Raw genomic sequence first — 17694 nt, 5'->3', positions numbered from 1 at the left:
GGCTTACCCACAGAAAGATGGGGCCCATGCTGGTTCACATTCATATATATATATGTATACTTTTTTTTTTTTTTTTTTTTTTTTTGCGGAACTGGGGATTTAACTCAAGCCCTTATGCTTGCCAGGGAAGCGCGTATTCCACTGAGCCATCTCCCTAGCCCCCATCATGTTGGGAATAATAGCACCCACCATTCACTAAGAATAGGGGCAAGGCTTTTACATTATATTTATTTATTTTCCAGCTTGTACAAACTGGATGTAGAAGCATAAACATAGTACATTTCTACCATCTTCAACAAAAATATAACCAATATGTACAATTATTGTATTAAAAATACAAAAGGGATACAGACTCCACCAATGTCTTTCTAAAAGACATACAGGTACAAGTAGTATCAAAAGTATGAGGAAGTCACCAGTTAACTGTACAATCTGCACTCGACATCACAGAGCGAACTGAGGTTAGCAGTCCTAGGGTCTACGATTACTTAATGTTTAGATAGCATTTGTGCAACTTGTGGTAGAGCTAGGTTTCCGTCTATATGCACATGAGGTCCATAGCCTATAGAATAAAACTGGCAAATAATGCATATTACATGTAAAATTACAAATGTATAATTGACAATGTAATATATAAGTAGACAAATGCATGATACAGAGAATTATTAAATAAAGCACTGACATTGTTTGATACAGTGAAAAAACACTGCAATTCGACTTTTAAAATTTGAAGCTATTTACGTTTATCTACTGATCAATATGATCAGCTGAATTTAATGGAAAAACCCAAGACCAGCAGTTCCTCACATCTGAGCGCTACTCGGATTGGCAGCCTTCACTTTCCGGAGTCTGTGCAAAAACACCCCCCAAGTGGAGAGGCGGTCACCTTCAGTCCTCGGGGTTCATAGCAGCTGTGAGCAGACGGTCGCTACACTCGGGCCTTCGCCGCGGAGCGCCCTGGTCGCTCGGCTGGGCCAGGCCGCGGCCCTGACTGGGGCTGTGCTCCCTCACTGCGCCCAGACTCCCAGTGGCAAGCCTAGAGCAGAGGGAGGCTATCTCAGGGAGCAGTATCGACAGCTGGCTAGCTCCGACATCCACGCTGCGTTCACAGCAACGCTGTCCAGTTACAGATGTTTCTTTAAAAAGACAAAACAAACAAAAAACCCCTAAAGCTGTAAATAAACAAATATCAAAGAAATAGAACTTAAAGTGGGGTTGCCATCCATCTCGCCTCTGGGGAGCAGGACATTCACTGTAGGGCACCGCCCCTGCCCACGTGGGGAGGGGAGGAGAGGCGGGCGCAGGCTCGACCCTCATCGGCTGCTGCCTCTCACCCAGGCGGAGCCAGGGCAGCCACCGTCCCCTCCACAAGGCCTGAGCACCGGGGTCTGTGGAACCCAGAGAGGCAACCTATGTAAGGTTCAAAAGTAATACTGTGATCATTAAGGGCTCTAACATTGACTCTCTGAACAATCTTTAAACTGATTTTTAAAAAGCAACATTGTAAACAGGTGGGCAAGCACTGTACTCAAGGGATCCCCGCCCGTCTCCTCGCGGTTACAGGCCCCAAGCAGTTCGAGAGCCGGCTTTCCTCGCAGTCCGCTGAGGCCGTGGGACGGGAGCAGAATCTCAGGGAAGACTGTTAAAAACCCTTCCTGCGTTGCGCAGTGCGGCCGGCTGGGGCCGGCTGGGGCGGCTCCTGCTGAGGTGATCTCGGAATCCAGAAGGACGCAGAGGGTGCGAGACCTGCGCTGTGCACTGGAACAACGACGTCTGCAAAGTGCCAGGGCGATTTCTTCACAGTATGTCACATGCAAGGGGAGGAGGGGACAGCCTGCGCGTGCGCTTCAGGGCGGGCGGGAGGTGCGTGCTCCACGCTCGCAGGGCGCGCTCCAGTCCCTCTCCTCTTCGGGGGCTCACACAGCGGACACCTGCTCATCTTCTGCACGCGGAAGAGAAAAAGACACCCGTGAGCGAGCCTTGGCACTGCGCGGAGCGCGGCTCCCTTAACGCCCTTGTCTTCCTAGGCAACACTCAACAATCCAAAGGAGCTGAAACTGGACCCTCACGCACTTTCAGATACATACACTGTGCAGTATAATTTATGTCTGTCGACTGTGAAGCTGTACATACATTCAGGGGAGAACATGCCGGTTGGTACAATGCTGCCACGTACATTAAAAGGGTGCACGGAAGAGTCAGAAACTGGTTATCTGGGAGTGCCAGAGGACAAATTCATTTTTCTCGTTATGGCTGGCTTTTCTATAGAATGACTGTGTAATTAAGAACGTTGAACTGAAAACTTAAAAAAACAAACAAAAAAACACCAAAAGGACTTTCCCAATCAAGTTCAATCCAGCAGCTCTGCAGGAAGGCCGGAGGCTTACATGGTGGCGGGCGGGTGGGCCCGGGCAGGAGGTCTAAGCCCTGGCAGTCCAGGCACGGCTCAGAACCCACCTCGAGAGGAGCAAGGCAGCTTCGTGCGCAGGGCCGGTGTGCAGCCCACGCTGCCTTCAAAATGAAGTTCTCGAGAACGGATGGACCTTCATTAAGTTTTCAATGCTAAAAGTCCCTTGATTAAAGTGCTAATGCAACAGAAACCCTAGCCATTCGTTTTATAGCTCAAAAAGGTTTTTTAAAATTTATTTATTTATAGTGTGTGGGGGGCAGCTCAGCCCACCAGGGGGCGGGGCTGGCTGGCATGTGGTGCGGGGGGATTGAACCGTGTTGCCTGTGCTCTGCTAAGCTTGTTCTAAGTAGGTGCTTTAGACCACTGAGCCATCTCACCAGCCCTCAAAAAGTTCTTGAGAACAGCACAAACATGGCAGGTTTTCATATTTATCCTTAAATTGGGGCCTGTACTCTTAAGAATCAGAAATGTGCAGGCCTGTGCATACCACCTCCTGGCAGCCCATGCACCCTCCTGGCAGCTCCCGCCTGCAACATCCAGGCCCACACCTACCATCCTCCTCTGCTGAGAAGGCCTGGGCCTGGTGGGTTGCCAGGCGTGAGTCCACCTCTCCCGGCTTGTGCCACTGTGGCCTGGGGCCCGGCCTATTGCCCTGCGCCGTGCTGGTGTCCATGGGCCGTGCCACCATGCGTGAGCGCTGCAGCGCCACGGTATAGTCGGGGGGCCTGCGCACTGGGTGCGGTGCTGCGTCAAAGTCTGCGATGGGGATGCCCACGTAGCCAGGTGGGGTGGGCGGTGGCTCCCGGTACCGACCCTCCTTCCGACCTGCATGGAAAGCCGGGCAAAGGGTTAGTGCCGTGCAGCACCGTGCTCACAGGCCGCATAGTAAGGTGAGGTGAGGCAAGGCAGCAAGCAAGGAGCGCCTCACCCTGCTGCCCCCGACACTTGGACCTAGGCTGTGCGCCTGCCCACTCTCAGCCCTGCTGGCTTCTGCCCTGGGGCCAGGTGTGAGCCCTGCAGACCTGGACCTTCACGTCCACCCACTGTGGCCAGAACCGGCACACAGCTCCCTGGCCCCAGGGAGACAGGGCAGTGAAAGAAATGTGGGAAAGCAGTGCACACATAACCCTGAAGTCAATTTAATACTCAAACTGTAGGATGTTTGTTTTTCTGAACATCCTTTTACTAATGTTAACTACATGGAACTTGTGCAGGAAAAGAAAAATTTTTGTGTTTTTGAGCTGACTCTTATGTTAGGAACTAAAACATCATCCTTTCTTCACACCAAAAATTCTGATCTTCCATCTTAACAGAAGCACTTGAAAGTGACAGACCTACATACAACTTCCACTGTTCTCTCCTTATTCACTGAGAAAGGGCAGCAACTGTGACATCTCCAGATTGCACTGCAAAGGAACTTGGGGACTCTGCAGGGCGTGGCTGGTAGTGCACACCAGCCTGGGTTGGAGAGTCCCTATCTCAAAAACAAAACAGAACCAGAACCAGAACCAAACCAACCCTAATTCCTCCATTAATAAGAGTAGTGCCTGTCACTCCCCACTAACAAAAGGGTATTTCAGAAGCTCTCCTTCTACACCTTCTGCTCTCACATTGCCATTAGAGATGTCAAACACCCCAGGACATGTGTGCTTCCACGGCTCTGGGACTCAGGGCCTCAGTCGGGTGCCGGGTCCTCGCTGCTGGGCAGCCCGGGCAGTGCACGCCCAGGCTCATATCCAGTGACTTAGAGGAGCCTAGGAATGCTGACAGGTGGTAACAGGCAGGGTTCTGTGCTCTGTCTGGTGTCATAAAGCCAGAGACAACCCCACCCACCTGACACAAAAACCTGCTGCTCTCCTGCACGAGCTTGGCAGTCTGCTCTACACACAGAGGTGTCTGCAGAGGGCTGTCAATGAAGATGTTCCACATGCAAAGGATAAAGCTCCAAATATAAATCAAGAGAACAAAAGAAATAAATAGCTCAGTTTCAGTGAAAGGAAAATACTTCCTCTGTGAAGCGTGGGAATCCATCCTGGTTTTTTGCAGATTGCAAAGGAAAAAAAAAATACCCAGATTGGGAAATGCCTCCAGTGACCCAGGGGCCCTGAGCGCTGACGCTCACCCACGTGTCACTGCTGCACTGCACTGGACCACAGAGCCTGGGCTCACACCCACTGTCACTCCAAAGTCCCCAGCCCTCCACCGAGCTGAACACTCCAGACAACAGTGGACACCACATGAGAGTGTACACATGCGTGCACATGAGCATGAACACACACACGCACACATCCCACTCTAGGATAAGACGCTCCAGCCCAACCTGGTCTCTAGACTCACCAACCAGCCCCTTGGCAGCACTCGAGGCAGCCGCCACATGTGCGGGAGTGGGGCCGGGCTTGGGTTCCTCCAACACTGGCACAGATGCCAGGCCACTGCTCTCGGCCTCCAGGGAAACATCCTTTCCACCCCTTCGCTTGATTGTGCCTGTGTCGCCCTCCGAGTCTTCTCCCCAGTAGCCTGTGGGAGAGGCCCAGCTGGCCCGGGACTGGGCTTGGTCAAGACTCTCTCTACTTTGATTCTGCCTGCTATACTTCATGCTGTGCTCAGAAAACATCATGGGGTCCACGTGGCCACTGGCAGCCCACAGCCCCGCAGCGTCCCCAGAGTAATCGAAGTGCGTGTGCCCGAGCGGCAGTGTCTCCCAGCTCCTCTGGTGCTGGATGGTCTGGATGTTGTCGTGGGAGCCACTGGAGCATGATGTCCAGCTCCCGCGGCCACTGTCAGCGGCGTCCAGGGACGCACGGTCGCCCTGGTCCTGGGAGAGCTCCTCGGCACTTGGAGAGGAAATGACGGTTGCGGTGGCATACAAGCCCCGGCTCTCAGTCATGGGCGCATAGGACCTACACAGCCAGAGGATGATGAAGAAAAAAGGGCATGACGGTTAAAAGCCTTCATTCCCAGAAAGGCAGCTCCCTGTCCCACCTCAGAGAGGAGGCGCTACCTTGAGCCCCCCATAACCAAGGCAGTGCTGTGTCTGCTCTGAGACTCAGTCAGTGCGTACTAGAGGACAGACACAGGGAAAAGAGTCACTTAAAAGAAAGGGACAGTGTCCCTCGGAGGTGAAGGATGGCTCAGTGCAGTCTGACATCTGAGCAGGGCCAGGGACACAGCCTACGGCCCTTGGCCTCAGCACAGAACAACTGCGCCACAAACAACAAACCTGACTCATGACAGCCATGTGGCACTGACACTGAGCACAACTGACATAGCGACCATGCCCAGAGAACAAGAAACTCAACAGAAGTGGACCACAACCACCACGCAGGCAGGCGGGCGGGCGGGCGGGCCACCCACCCCAGGCTGTGCTGGTCCGGCTCAAGCGTGGCCCGCCGCTCCATCCTGCCGGCGCCCAGGCCACTCTCTACGATGCTCACGGAGTGCCTCTGCCGCCGCTCGTCACGCAAGGAGACGGGCACAGAGTCCAAGGAAGAGTTGCTGACGATGCTAGACCGTGATGAGATCTCGCTGTGCCCAGAATCTGAGAAGTTATCCACAGTGCCGCTGGGAGCCAGAGTGTAACCTGCACAGGGAGGAACACAGGTGCCTGAGCATGGAGATGCTCTGGGCAACGCACCGACCCAAGGCCACCAGGGAGAAGCCACACAGGTGGGATTCTGTTTAACTTAGAGACCAGTGACTGAAAGACTGATTACATTTCTACTCTAATGAAGTGTAATCTCCTTACTCTGTGGTGAGGGAATGAAAAGAAATACATATAAAGGCATGCTAAGAAGATGGCACTGCTTGGCTAATCCTGGCTTCTGTGGGCTGCTAGCAGCCACACTGCTACAGCACCTGGTTCATAAAGAAACCCTGCTGAGGGCGCGGCTCAGCAGCAAGAGCACCTGTGCATCGGCCGCGGCCCGGCCCGGCCCGGCCCGGCCCGGCCCCACAAGCGCAAAGCCAACGCACAAGGATTAAAGAGCAGACACTTATTTTTTCTTTGCTTCTGTTATTGTTCTTTGAGACAGGGTATACGTATTCCAGGCCGGCCTCCTGCTTGCAGTGACCCTCCTGCCTTGGCCACCTGAGCACTGGGACTGTAATGTAAGTGTGGGTGTGCACACCGACACCAGCAAGAGTACACAAGTACTCTTTTAAACTGTGAAGTGAGTGATCTTGTTTTTAATTTTTAGAATCAAAAAGTAGGGCATGTAACAATTCACCTGGAAATACATACATACATACATACATACGTACGTGTGTGTGTGTGCATGCGCGTGTGTAGTACTGGGGACTGAAGCCAGGGCTACTCTACTCCTGTGCTGCACTCCCAAGCTCTTGTAAACACTGTGCTGTTTGTTTTCGGACAGCTCAGCTGTGTGCTCGGCTGCCGACTACAGAGCTCGGCCTCGGCCTTCCGAAGAGCCCAACCGCAGGTGAGAGGCTCCACTCCCGGTTCCAGGCCATTTTTAATGGAAACAAAAAAGAATCCAAATATTCTTTCTCAACACTCTTTTTTTCCTGTTGTACATTACTAAGGATCTCATGTGAGTTAAAAATGATTTAATATAATCACATACAATATAAATTTTAAGATTTCGTTTATCACAAAATAAATATCTATAAATAAAATACATCTAGAGTACCTAAATTCGCCAATTTAAGTGTTCCCATCCTTTCAGAAACCTGGTATTCCTGGTTTATTTTTTAAAAGTTACACAAGGTCTTGATGAGATTCAACGTGTTCATGTATGAAATATCTATAAACCATACTGCAAGTCCTGACAGATGCAATTTAAGTCCTTTCCTCAAAAGTCCATTCAAAAACAAGACAACTGTCTCCAGGCAAGCGGTCCTCTGCCGCAGAGCTGGACACGTGGAAGGGTCGACCATCTCTCCACTATGGAGCTAACTCCTCTCGCCCGCTGCCCAGGTGTGGTGCTCAAAGCACCACCTATCCCAGGGGTCCACACCACACTGTTATTCTTATTACTGTTCTCACTTCCAAGAGAAGAGGAGGAACTGGTTAAGTCCACATCCCCAAGCTACAACACCTCAGCTGAGCACCACTGCCACCTGACCACAGGATCCACCTACCTGGGCCCTGGAATGCCCCCAGCACGCGTGAAGCCCCACGTCTCAAACAGCGATGGGCAGGGCCGTGGTGGCAGAGGCAGAGATGTCTAGTAAGGAGTTCAATGCTCTGGGACTCTGCTAGGGATAATAACATCACAGCTGGTGGCCACCACAACTCAGGGCAGGGCCACAGGAGCACTGGGGGCTGCTTCTGTACGCAGAGCACAACACATGAGGGGGCTGGGATGCAGGCCCCTCACAATCAGGACGGCCAGGAAAAGGTAACCAAGACCTGCGCCAATACGATGGCAAGTAAACTAGGGAAGTTCAGTCTATAAAGGTATATAATCACATCTACTTAGAACAAATTTTAATAGAAAAAGAATTCTTTGCACATTTAGGATCAGTAAAGGCAAATGGATATTTAAGAAAACTGTGTAAGTTTTAAGTATGATGCTATCCTTTCGTAATATTAAAAACATGAAAATTCTTCCAAATGCATAAGCTGAGGGAAAAAAATCCATTGAACATCATGAAATCATTTTAAATGAGTATAATATTAGAAATTACACATTAAGTGGGAACTTACGTAACTGCACACGGGTTACTGTAGAGGAAGACGTAATTTGTGGCCTACCTTTCCTGGGCGAGCTCTGTGGAGAAGTGGGAGGAGAAGAGAGCTGTGAGGATGCATTTGATATCGTGTCTTCAGCTTGTTTCTTGTGCCGTTCCAGACTCCCTTCCTCAGACAGGGAGAGGATTTTCTTTAGAGCTTGTGGAGAGTTTATACCTATAAAAATAAACAAACAAGTTACATGTGTATTTTTAAGACCCAGAAGAAATAGTAATGACTAAAAAACTATGTTAAGATTTATTGTTTCACCATTTCTATGTATTTATAACTTATTGTTCTTCACATTCTTCATAATATAAATAGTAACATTACTTTGGCTTCTGACTCCCAGAGGACTAGAAATAGGTAGCTTTTGATGTTTTACTCTAGATTCCAAACCTCCTGTCACCATATTTTAACAATGTTTTGGCAACAACAAAGAAAAACAGACAATGTGAAAACATCTGAATTCAGGGTTACATGGTGTAACCTGAACTCAAGATTGGTTGGAAGCAGGTATTATTATTGGGCAGTTAACTCTGGGGAAAGGGGAATGCTAGGGAAAAAGTAAAGGGCCCGGAGGTATAGGAGCCAGTTAGGAAAGACAGTCAAGGGCACCAAGGGGCTGCTTGTTCGTAACATGTGATCAAGTAAACAGACAAACAAGGCAGGAGAAATGTGAGAGGCTGGGGGGGGGGTCTTCAGGAGGTGTGGAGGTCCAGGCAGGTGAGGGCTCACAGCACATGAGACGACCCCCAGCTATTCTGCAGGAGTGAGAACACTACATAGCAACTCACATTACTCCGAGGCATTCTCAACTCCCTGAGAGCTTAAGAACAGAGATTTCTGGAAAGCAGTGACAGCCTGAAAGTATCTCAACTTACGCTAGCAGCCCACCTCATGCAAGTGGTCTGATGCTGTTTTAACAGTATCTTTTGGGGTTTTTTTTGGTGGAACCAGGGATTGAACTCAGGCCCTTGTGCTTGCCAGGGAAGCGCTTATTCCACTGAGCCATCTCCCCGGCCCCCAACAGTGTCTTTTGGGAAAAAGCTGTATTTCACATGACAAAATACGAACAGCCATAAGGTGTGTGCAAATACCAACTACACTAAAGCTACATGAATGACTTTGGTTTTCAAACAGCCTCCTTCTAAGACTAGCACTACACAGATTCAGAAAGCACTGTCTCTCAAATAATGCAGGAAGTGTGAAAACACTAAGCCTTGGAAGACTGTGCCAGGCCCTTCAGCTGTGTGCCTCGGGACGGCTGTCATGCAGGAGCGGGTGGGGCCAGAAATCACTCGAGGCTTCGAAAGGGCCCTGTGCTCCGGTCAGTCGGTGCTGCAGGCACTCGACCCTCAGGTGTGCCTGCATCTCCTGCATGCGTGCGTGCGGTGACAGCCCATTTCTTGGCTGCAGTGTGATGGGCAACCCTCCACACAGAGTGCAGGTGCGCCAGGGTCCTGGCCTTGGGCCGGGCCCAGCCCAGTGACCAGAAATCACAGTGTCACTGCCAGGCAGAGGGGCACCATGCTCACACTCCCCCCATGCATGTCACATAAGCTGGCCAGACTCTGAGGATGGACAAAAGCAAGGCCCAGGAGAGGCAGGAGCCCTGCCACAATGGCCATGGTGAGCAGACAAACTCTGCTGTACTTTCTAAAACAAATTCTTCACTTTTGTTAACATTATTTTCTCCACTTATAGGCAGAAAAATATCAGTACATTTTACATTAGGAGAATGAACTAGATAAGCCGTGATTTCAGTTATAGGCAGGCTCCGTCTGTGTTTCTACTGCTTGGGCCTACAGAGCCCGTGGCCACACCAGCAAGAGCTGTGCCCACGCTGAGCACTGGCGAGGCTCTGGCTTCGAGCCCCAGCACCGCTACAATTAAAAGTCACCACTAGATAGCACATTTAACTTAAAAATACTCTCCGTTCGCTTCTGCAACACACTGAAAACAAATTAAACAATGTATATAAAAAAGTAACCTCTATATTTGTAAACATTAAGTTAGGGAACCAAAAACCTCTCCATTTTTCTCTCTCACCTAGCTGTGACAAATGAGTGTAAATAAATGAGCTATTATTTATCTGCACATAGCCCCTCCAGCTGGCAAAAGCAGAGTTTAGCTTGCTGAATAGTTTTATCAGGCAAAAATAACAGAGCAACTCAAGGATACTGGACCAAGGTACCCAGGATAGACCTCTTCCCCTGTTCTCAGGAGCAGAGCTGTGGCAGCGCTCACCAAAGGGCGGGAGATCCTTGACGGGCACCTTCTTCCGGGAAGGGTACAGGGACACGGCAGGCACCTGCAGGCCCTGGCTGACCTTCTGCGTGGGTGGTGGCAGCGGTTGCTGCGGCTGTGCTTTCTGCTGTGACCCTGCCCTCGGTGCCACAGGGGAGGTCTCAGACTTCACAGGCTTTTTGTCACCAGGATTCTTAGGCACTGTGAAATGTTAGGTTTGAAAACACAATAAAGAGTTTAAGATGTTTGGAGTTATGTAGGAGGTAATTTTAGGAGCACACAAGCATTTTCTACGCAGAGAATACTGTAATATACATCTTTTTTCCTGTTGCCTTATAAAAGACAGAAACTGCCAGGCGTGGTGGCACATACCTATAAGCCCAGCACTGGGAAGGCTGAGGCAGGAGGATCACAGAGAGTTTGAGACCAGCCTGGGTTACATACTCAGTTCAAGGCTAGCCTGGACTAGACAGTGATGTCCTGTCTCACAAGACAAAAACAAAAACAGAAACAAAAAGAGATAAAAGAAAGAAACTGGGAGGAAAACCTTTGTTACAGAAAATACAAGAAGCAAGGCAGGATAAAGATATTTATCAATTTAGTAATCTTAAATGATGATTATACTGTTAAACATCAAATCAAAAATAACAGAAGGCTGGGGATATAGCTCAGTGGCGTAAGTGCCTGCTTGGTCAGTAAAAGGTCCTGAGTTCCAGCTCCAGTGCCACCAAAAAACAAACAGAAAATATGGGTGATTCAATGTCACATGAATACATATAAAAAGCAAACATTCTAAGAACTACAGAAGGAGCATCGTGAGGACCTATTTCTCTAACGTGGTCTCTGAAGCACCAGCATGCACCTGCTAGAGGCTAACTTAATGCTATTCACTGCACTCTATCAGCGTCCCATGGGGGTTACCTGGTTGGGCGAGCACCAGCCACGGCGACAGCTTACACCAAATGTGTCACTACGTAACTCCACGGGACAACTAAATATTCTCCGCAAAGAGCCTTAATCCCCCACAACTCTGTGATGTGTACTTGCCCAGGCTCGTGCACTCAGGCTAAGAACTAGGACCCAGGTGGCTTCCCTAGGCCACACTAGTGAGGGACGAAGGCCCTGAGCTCCAACGACCCTGCCCAGCACCAGTTCTTGCCCACCTGCACTGTCCCGGGCCACTTTCCTCCTGGGCTCCTCAGAAAACTCACCATTTCCCAGCCAGCACTGCCCAGTGATGCCCATGGGACAGCTGCAAGTTGCTGGATTTCTTATTAGCTTTCAGTTTCACTTGTGGTGCTAGGGACTGAGCCAGGCAGACACTCTACACTCCACCCCAGGCCCACCCTTGACGTTTCCAAGACCCAGGGCTCACTGCGCTGCCTGACTGTCCCGAATGCCTGCGCTCAGGCAGACATCCTCCCGCCTCAGCCTCCCGACTGCACGCACCTGCCTAGTGAGGGGTCTGGTTAGAATTAAAAGGCTGCGAACAGGGCCTGGGTATTGACTGGGCTGGGGTGAGACCAAAGGCGGCCGAAGGCGGCCGAAGGCGCTCACGGCATCCTCCTGCACACTGACCTGGCTGAAATGAGGGCCTGGCCGGTGAGGCCGCTGTTCCACCTCCAGACTGCGGCTGGCCCTGCAGTAGCAGCGCACAGCTCTACCCAGGGCCACTGTGCCTACGGGCCCGCAGCCCCCGGGAGCACTCACGCGTGCTGGCTGCTGGCTCGCACTGCAGCGACAGTGTCTGCAGGCTCTCCTCGTCCATCTCGAGCTCCAGGCTGGACAGATACTGCTTCACCTTGCGAGCCATCTGGGCGTCCTCGTAGAGCTTCTTGGCATTCAGGAAGGAGCTGCGGCGCACCCGCTTTTTGTGCCCGCCCGTCTGGGCAACGTCGAGCACTGCTGCACTGGCACTTCCCTGGCTGAGAGACCTGCAGGGGGGAGGAAGGACAGGCAACTCACTCTGGCACGGTGACCGCGAAGGCTGCCAGTCTACACTCGAAAGGCCGCATGCGCCATTTCAGTAAGCACACCATTGAAAGGAAGACGGTACTACAGACTCAAAAATCTGCGGTTAAAAAAGAGCTATCCATAACACATATGGAAACACTTAAATTTGGTACTGGTTCTGTTCCAACTAAGAAATTTTGCTCTCATCTCTTCAGAGCATTCTTATAGAAGCCAGCAAACAATAATCATATAAAAAGCTCATGCAAGACTACATAGCTCTAGTCATTTCAGCTTCACGATGTTACATTCTCTTTGATATGTTTTGTACAGATTTAAGTAAAGTAGCTACATTGCTCCCAATTAGTTTCTTATTCCTTGAGTAGAATGTGGTAAGATTTTAGGTATATGGTCAATCTGTTAATACTACAGTCATGCAAAATAAACATCTGTATATGGAAACTACTTAGCGCATAAATTGTTAAGAATTGTTTTTAACAAGAATTGGTTTATACAGAATGAAACAGTAGTTAGTTGAGCTGTAAAAATCTGGCCTTAACATTTGGGGCCCCTTCTATATTTACAGTATTGACTTCCAGTATCTGTGCAATCCTACTGAACTGCACAGGCTTTCCTTCTAATCCCCCCACCCCCGCCGCCCATTCGAGGCTTTTCTCATTTCCAAGACACACAAATCATACGAAAATAAAATCTTTCTTGGACCTCAGAAATATGCCTGGTCTACAGTTCCCCAGGATAGTCATCAATCATTTCACAGCTCTGGCGGTTCATGACTTCAGAAGCCTCACAGATGACACTGAAGTCAGTTTGCCAACAGAAACTCAGCTAGAGAGCATAAGTTGAAACTGCAAAGCGCCAGAAGAGAGTAAGGGAAGAGAACGATGCAACGGGCTAAGCGAGCCTGAGCGGAGTGTGGGCTGAGCTCTGCGCCACTTACCCCAGACTGCGCCACTTCTTCTTCCTGTAAGTGAGAGCCGAGGAGGTTGGAGCATGGGTATAGAGAAAGACAGAAAGGTCACAAGCTCAGAAAGAAAGGCCTGGACTTCAGGGCAAGCAGTCCTAGCAGCCCACAAACATTCAACCAACCACCACTTTCCTAGAAGCATTTGTTCTGGCTAAAGAAAATGTAAATTTTTCTGTTCTAGAAGAAGACAGACTAGGCTTGTCTCCTTTACTGAATGAAGCATGTGGACACAGAGACAGTACTGTTTGGGGCATCTGCAAATTTTAGTTTAAACAACCACTTTGGGTTATGACTCTACAGGTCAAAGTCCTCAGGAACAATCACAAACACTTGTGACTCAGGCTAGGTAAAAACTCTCTGGAGGACAGACTGCTCTTACATAGTCAAAGTGTGCTTCATGCTAATAAGCATTTACTTCATGGTGAAGATCAATGGTGATTCAAAAGTGATTTCTGCCATACGGCAAACACACCCGCTACAATCTATCTCCCTGAAGGGAAGCTTTAAGGTGACCTCTCTAGTCCCTCAGGAACCACGAGTGGCTCCACTCACCGAGTCCTGAACATGAGCGCTGGGTCCATGTTTACTGAAGCCATTCGGCCGACGTGACGGATTTCCTTGGCAATCATCCTGAGCTTTTCGAAGTTGACCAGCCCATCTACTTTTGAGTCATTCCCTGCAATTCAGCAGATGAGAAAAAGGAAATCAGCTGGCTCTGGGCCACATGTCTGCTAGATGTACAGGCAGAAACCTCATAATCATCCTACCCTCGTGCAGAAATGTGAGGTCCTTCTTGATGACTGGGAATAGGGGGATGATGGGAGGCTGCAGGTTCTGACTGTTGAGGACGTTGCGGTATTTTGCCATGTTTCTGGAAGGATCAAACAGGTCTTGGAGATCCTGAAACAGCTTTTCATATTTATTGGGAAGTTTTTCCCAGGTAGTCCGAAGTCTTGCCACTGGTGCCAGGTTCAGGCCACTGACAGAGAAAAGGAAAGTGGGATCAGTTACATGAGCCCTTCAGTGTGAATACTGAGAAGAGTGTGGAGGAAACGTCCCAGTGACCCTGGGTAAGAAGAACAACAGGCACAAGTGGGTCAGGGCGCAGGCCCCGGGCTTGCTCTGCTTCCTGTCATACCACCCTGGCCTGCGTCCTGTCTCCTACGGTCTGGATCTCCTTCAAAGGCCCAGCCTGTGAAGTGACCTGAGGCTGTGGGCGAACACTGTAAAAGGCAGGGACTGGCGAGGGGGAGTCTCAGGTTCAGGTCGCAGGAAGCATGCCACCGCACAGCGGGGACCCACCTAGTCTTAACTGAGTCCCAGCCCTGAGGGGAACAGCTGTGCTCCACTATGTGTCTGCACAATGCTGCGCTGCCTCGCCCAAGGCCCAAGCAGGAAGACGGACGCCTGCAAAATCACTCTTCATTATCTCGGGTGTTCCTATCAGAGCAGAAAGATGACTACCACCGTGCCAGCAAGACTGCTGTGGAAATCCTGTGCTCTCTGCGTACACAGAGCCACTTGGGCCAGAGTAGGCATCCGATGAAGTGGACTGGCAAGGACTGCAGAGCATCAAAATAAACATACGCCACGGTGGTCCCGAGAGAACAGTACACTAGACAGAAAAGGTGATTAATAATTCACTGCCTTCAACTGTAGCCTAACTCATTGCTTCCATCTGTATTTTCTTTTGGGCCCACTCTAAGCACTTAACGGGACAAAAGTTAACATTTATTGGGCATCTGCCTTGTGCTAACTGGTGGAACTTCACATGCATTGTGTCATTTAATGTTCTTGATAATGCTTTGGGGTATTATTATTTTATGGAAAAATAAACTTAAGTTCAGGAATTCTTTAAAAAGAGAAGTGGTAGATGTAGACTCACGACTCCCCAGCAGCACACGGAAGATTTTAAATTAAGCAGTAAGTACTGGAGAAAACAATGACTGTTTTGAATCAATTACAGGCTTGCACGTGTCGGCCTGGGCTGAGCTGCGGCACTGCCAAGAGTGAGTCAGCTACCAGCTCCGTGCTCTGCGGCCTTCCTGAATGCCACTGAAAGACACTCTCACCTGATGATCGCAAACATGGAGTTGAAGTTCTTGCATTCCCTGCAGTGCAGCGCTATCTTGATGAAATGCTTAATGATCTTCATCCTCTTCAGCTGGTTTGTCTCTCGAAGAATCTCGGAGGCTACCCAAAACGTTTCCTGGTTAATGACGTCCTCAAACCTCTTCAGGTTGGCGCAGCTGGTTTTCGACCTTAGCCTAAACAAATCATCTATGTACTCCGTGGGCTCGATGTTCCGGAAGAGCTCGAAGTTGCGCACGGAGAGCTGCGCGGAGACCTCCACGGTGCTGAGCTGCAGCAGGGAGATCTGGCTCTCGCGCAGCAGCTCCTGCGCGTCCTCATCGGAGCACAGAGTCTCTGTTTCCATGTTGTTTTTCAGATAATACCTGTTTCCAGAAAAACAGGAAGGTGTCAGGCGTACAGCCTGCCCAGCAGCCCATAACATCCCAGCTCTGATGAAAGAAGCTGGAATCAAACAGCAATACATTTCTTTTCAATCAAGTTGGGCAGTGCTGCCCTGGGCACCAGATCTCAGAGCGCCCAGAGAGAACAGAGGAGGGAGATGGGAAAAGTTCATGAAATTTCTTTGTTTAGTGGAATTCTATATTGTTTATGTTTTTTTATTCTTTAAACAAATTTTTTAAAAAGAAATTTATTTTGTACCAGCTATAATTATTAAAGATGATGAAAGAAACCTATATTTATTTGGTAGAAGGTCTCTTTACACTCAGACTATGATGATCCTCCTGTCTCAGCCTCCCCAGTGCTGGGATTACAGGTGGTGCTGGGATTATAGGGATTACAGTCTCCCTACTATGCCCAAAACAGCCAGCATGGCATGTGGTACCTGGGATCAAACTTGGGTCTTTGTGCTTGCCAAGCATGTGCTCAGATCACTGAGCTATCTCCCCAGTTCAAGAAAGCTATTTTCTTTTTTTGGCGGAACCAGGGATTGAACTCAGGCCCTTGCACCTGCCAGGGAAGCACTTATTCCACTGAGCCAACTCCCCAGCCCCAAGAAAGCCATTTCTGAATGTAAACAAGGGCAAGGGCCCTAGAGAAGGCAGCAGACCAAGTGAAGAGAGGGAGAGAACACGGGTGGTTCCACCAAGACCATTTCGGAGCCACTACTTACTCAAAGGGTCAAGAAACCTATAAGCTGTTTCTTCTGTTGGATGCTATGAAAGAATCCTAAAACAGATTCGAATTCTTAAATACATGGCTCTTCATGAAAGTCCCACAGGACAGCAGAGCAAGCATATCCCTGTCAGTTAGAAGGCTGGACCCTAACGTGGAACAGATCTCAGAGCTGGGCCATCTTTTTTTACTTAAGCAATCTGCTGGAAACTGCATCAGATGTTTGTTCTGCGATTTTCTTCCTTGCTCTCTTTCTTGGAGAACAGATTCTCTGTCTCAAGTGAAAGCCCATATATGAGAAAGGGGAACGAGCACAGGGTCCCACTGAGCTGCTCTGTTTCATGATTCACGAGACCTCTGACAGAGGACCCGTATCTCGGCCCTCAGTGCTCGTAGGCGTCATGATGTCCACACTCTGATTACTCAGAAAGTCCAGACAAGGGTCATCTGTAATTTCCCAGCATACTGAGCGTAAACCATGAATCTGCAGCTCAGGAACTACAGAACTATATCACTGACTACAGTTATCAACGTATATTCAGATGAGAACTGAGAAAATCCTATAAAAAAATGAAACTGCTAGCACTAGGGGTGGAACTAAAAGCAGAAAGATTACAGCTGACAGCAAGGAAACACATTTTGAATAAATTCAATTAGTTTAGATCTATTATATGAAAAAGTCACATGCAATGGAACATCCCATAAAACGAGGCAATTTTTAAAAAGGTATCTTTGGAACTACTTTTCATGTAGTACAGAATCCAATCATTACGTAAGAGCCAAAACGTAAGTGTTTTTTCAACTTTTAATTATCTGTGGTTTAAGGACAAATTACATACCCCTATCAATGGGAGTATCACTGACAGGAATGACACAACCAGAGCAGTGTGACAGAGATGCTTACAAGCATGTGTGACAGGCCCACGCTCTGCAGGTGTTGAAGTCTGGGTTGGGAAGCATTTTCCAGTGCCCCATACCACAGGAGCTGCAGGCCGGTATCTCTACCTGGCCCAGCTCCTCGAGGCAGCATGCAGCACTGTGCACACTCATGCCCAGGCTTGCTCAGTGAGAAGTCAGTGGTGCTTTGTCCGCTGTCAGTGACAGGGCTCAGCAGCCCACCCGTGCTCACTGACCCTGAATCAGGAATGATGGGACACACACACACACACACACACACACACACACACACACACTAGTTAG

The 17694-nt window shown here is 49.4% G+C and overlaps 1 protein-coding gene across 6 annotated transcripts in view; it reads right to left on the bottom strand.

The window, feature by feature from the left end:
• Positions 1-218: 218 nt before the first annotated feature.
• Rapgef2 (Rap guanine nucleotide exchange factor 2) overlaps positions 219-17694 on the bottom strand; it is a 225185-nt gene continuing 207709 nt past the window's right edge. For 5 of the 6 annotated variants that reach the window (XM_023705753.1, XM_012517899.2, XM_023705755.1 and 2 more), the window contains 11 exons: positions 15360-15743; positions 14055-14266; positions 13840-13963; positions 13261-13284; positions 12063-12286; positions 10353-10553; positions 8127-8279; positions 5765-5990; positions 4748-5310; positions 2963-3235; positions 219-1942 (listed from right to left, as the gene is read on the bottom strand). In XM_023705753.1, the coding sequence (XP_023561521.1) occupies positions 1917-1942; positions 2963-3235; positions 4748-5310; positions 5765-5990; positions 8127-8279; positions 10353-10553; positions 12063-12286; positions 13261-13284; positions 13840-13963; positions 14055-14266; positions 15360-15743 (2410 nt within the window). In that variant the 3' untranslated portion in view covers positions 219-1916. The remainder of the gene's footprint in view (positions 1943-2962; positions 3236-4747; positions 5311-5764; positions 5991-8126; positions 8280-10352; positions 10554-12062; positions 12287-13260; positions 13285-13839; positions 13964-14054; positions 14267-15359; positions 15744-17694) is intronic. The other variant, XM_023705754.1, reaches the window with a different exon arrangement.

Source organism: Octodon degus, unplaced genomic scaffold (assembly GCF_000260255.1).
Source record: "Octodon degus isolate 3935 unplaced genomic scaffold, OctDeg1.0 scaffold00228, whole genome shotgun sequence".
NCBI lineage: Eukaryota > Metazoa > Chordata > Mammalia > Rodentia > Octodontidae > Octodon > Octodon degus.
This window is presented reverse-complemented; position numbering and strand designations above follow the sequence as displayed.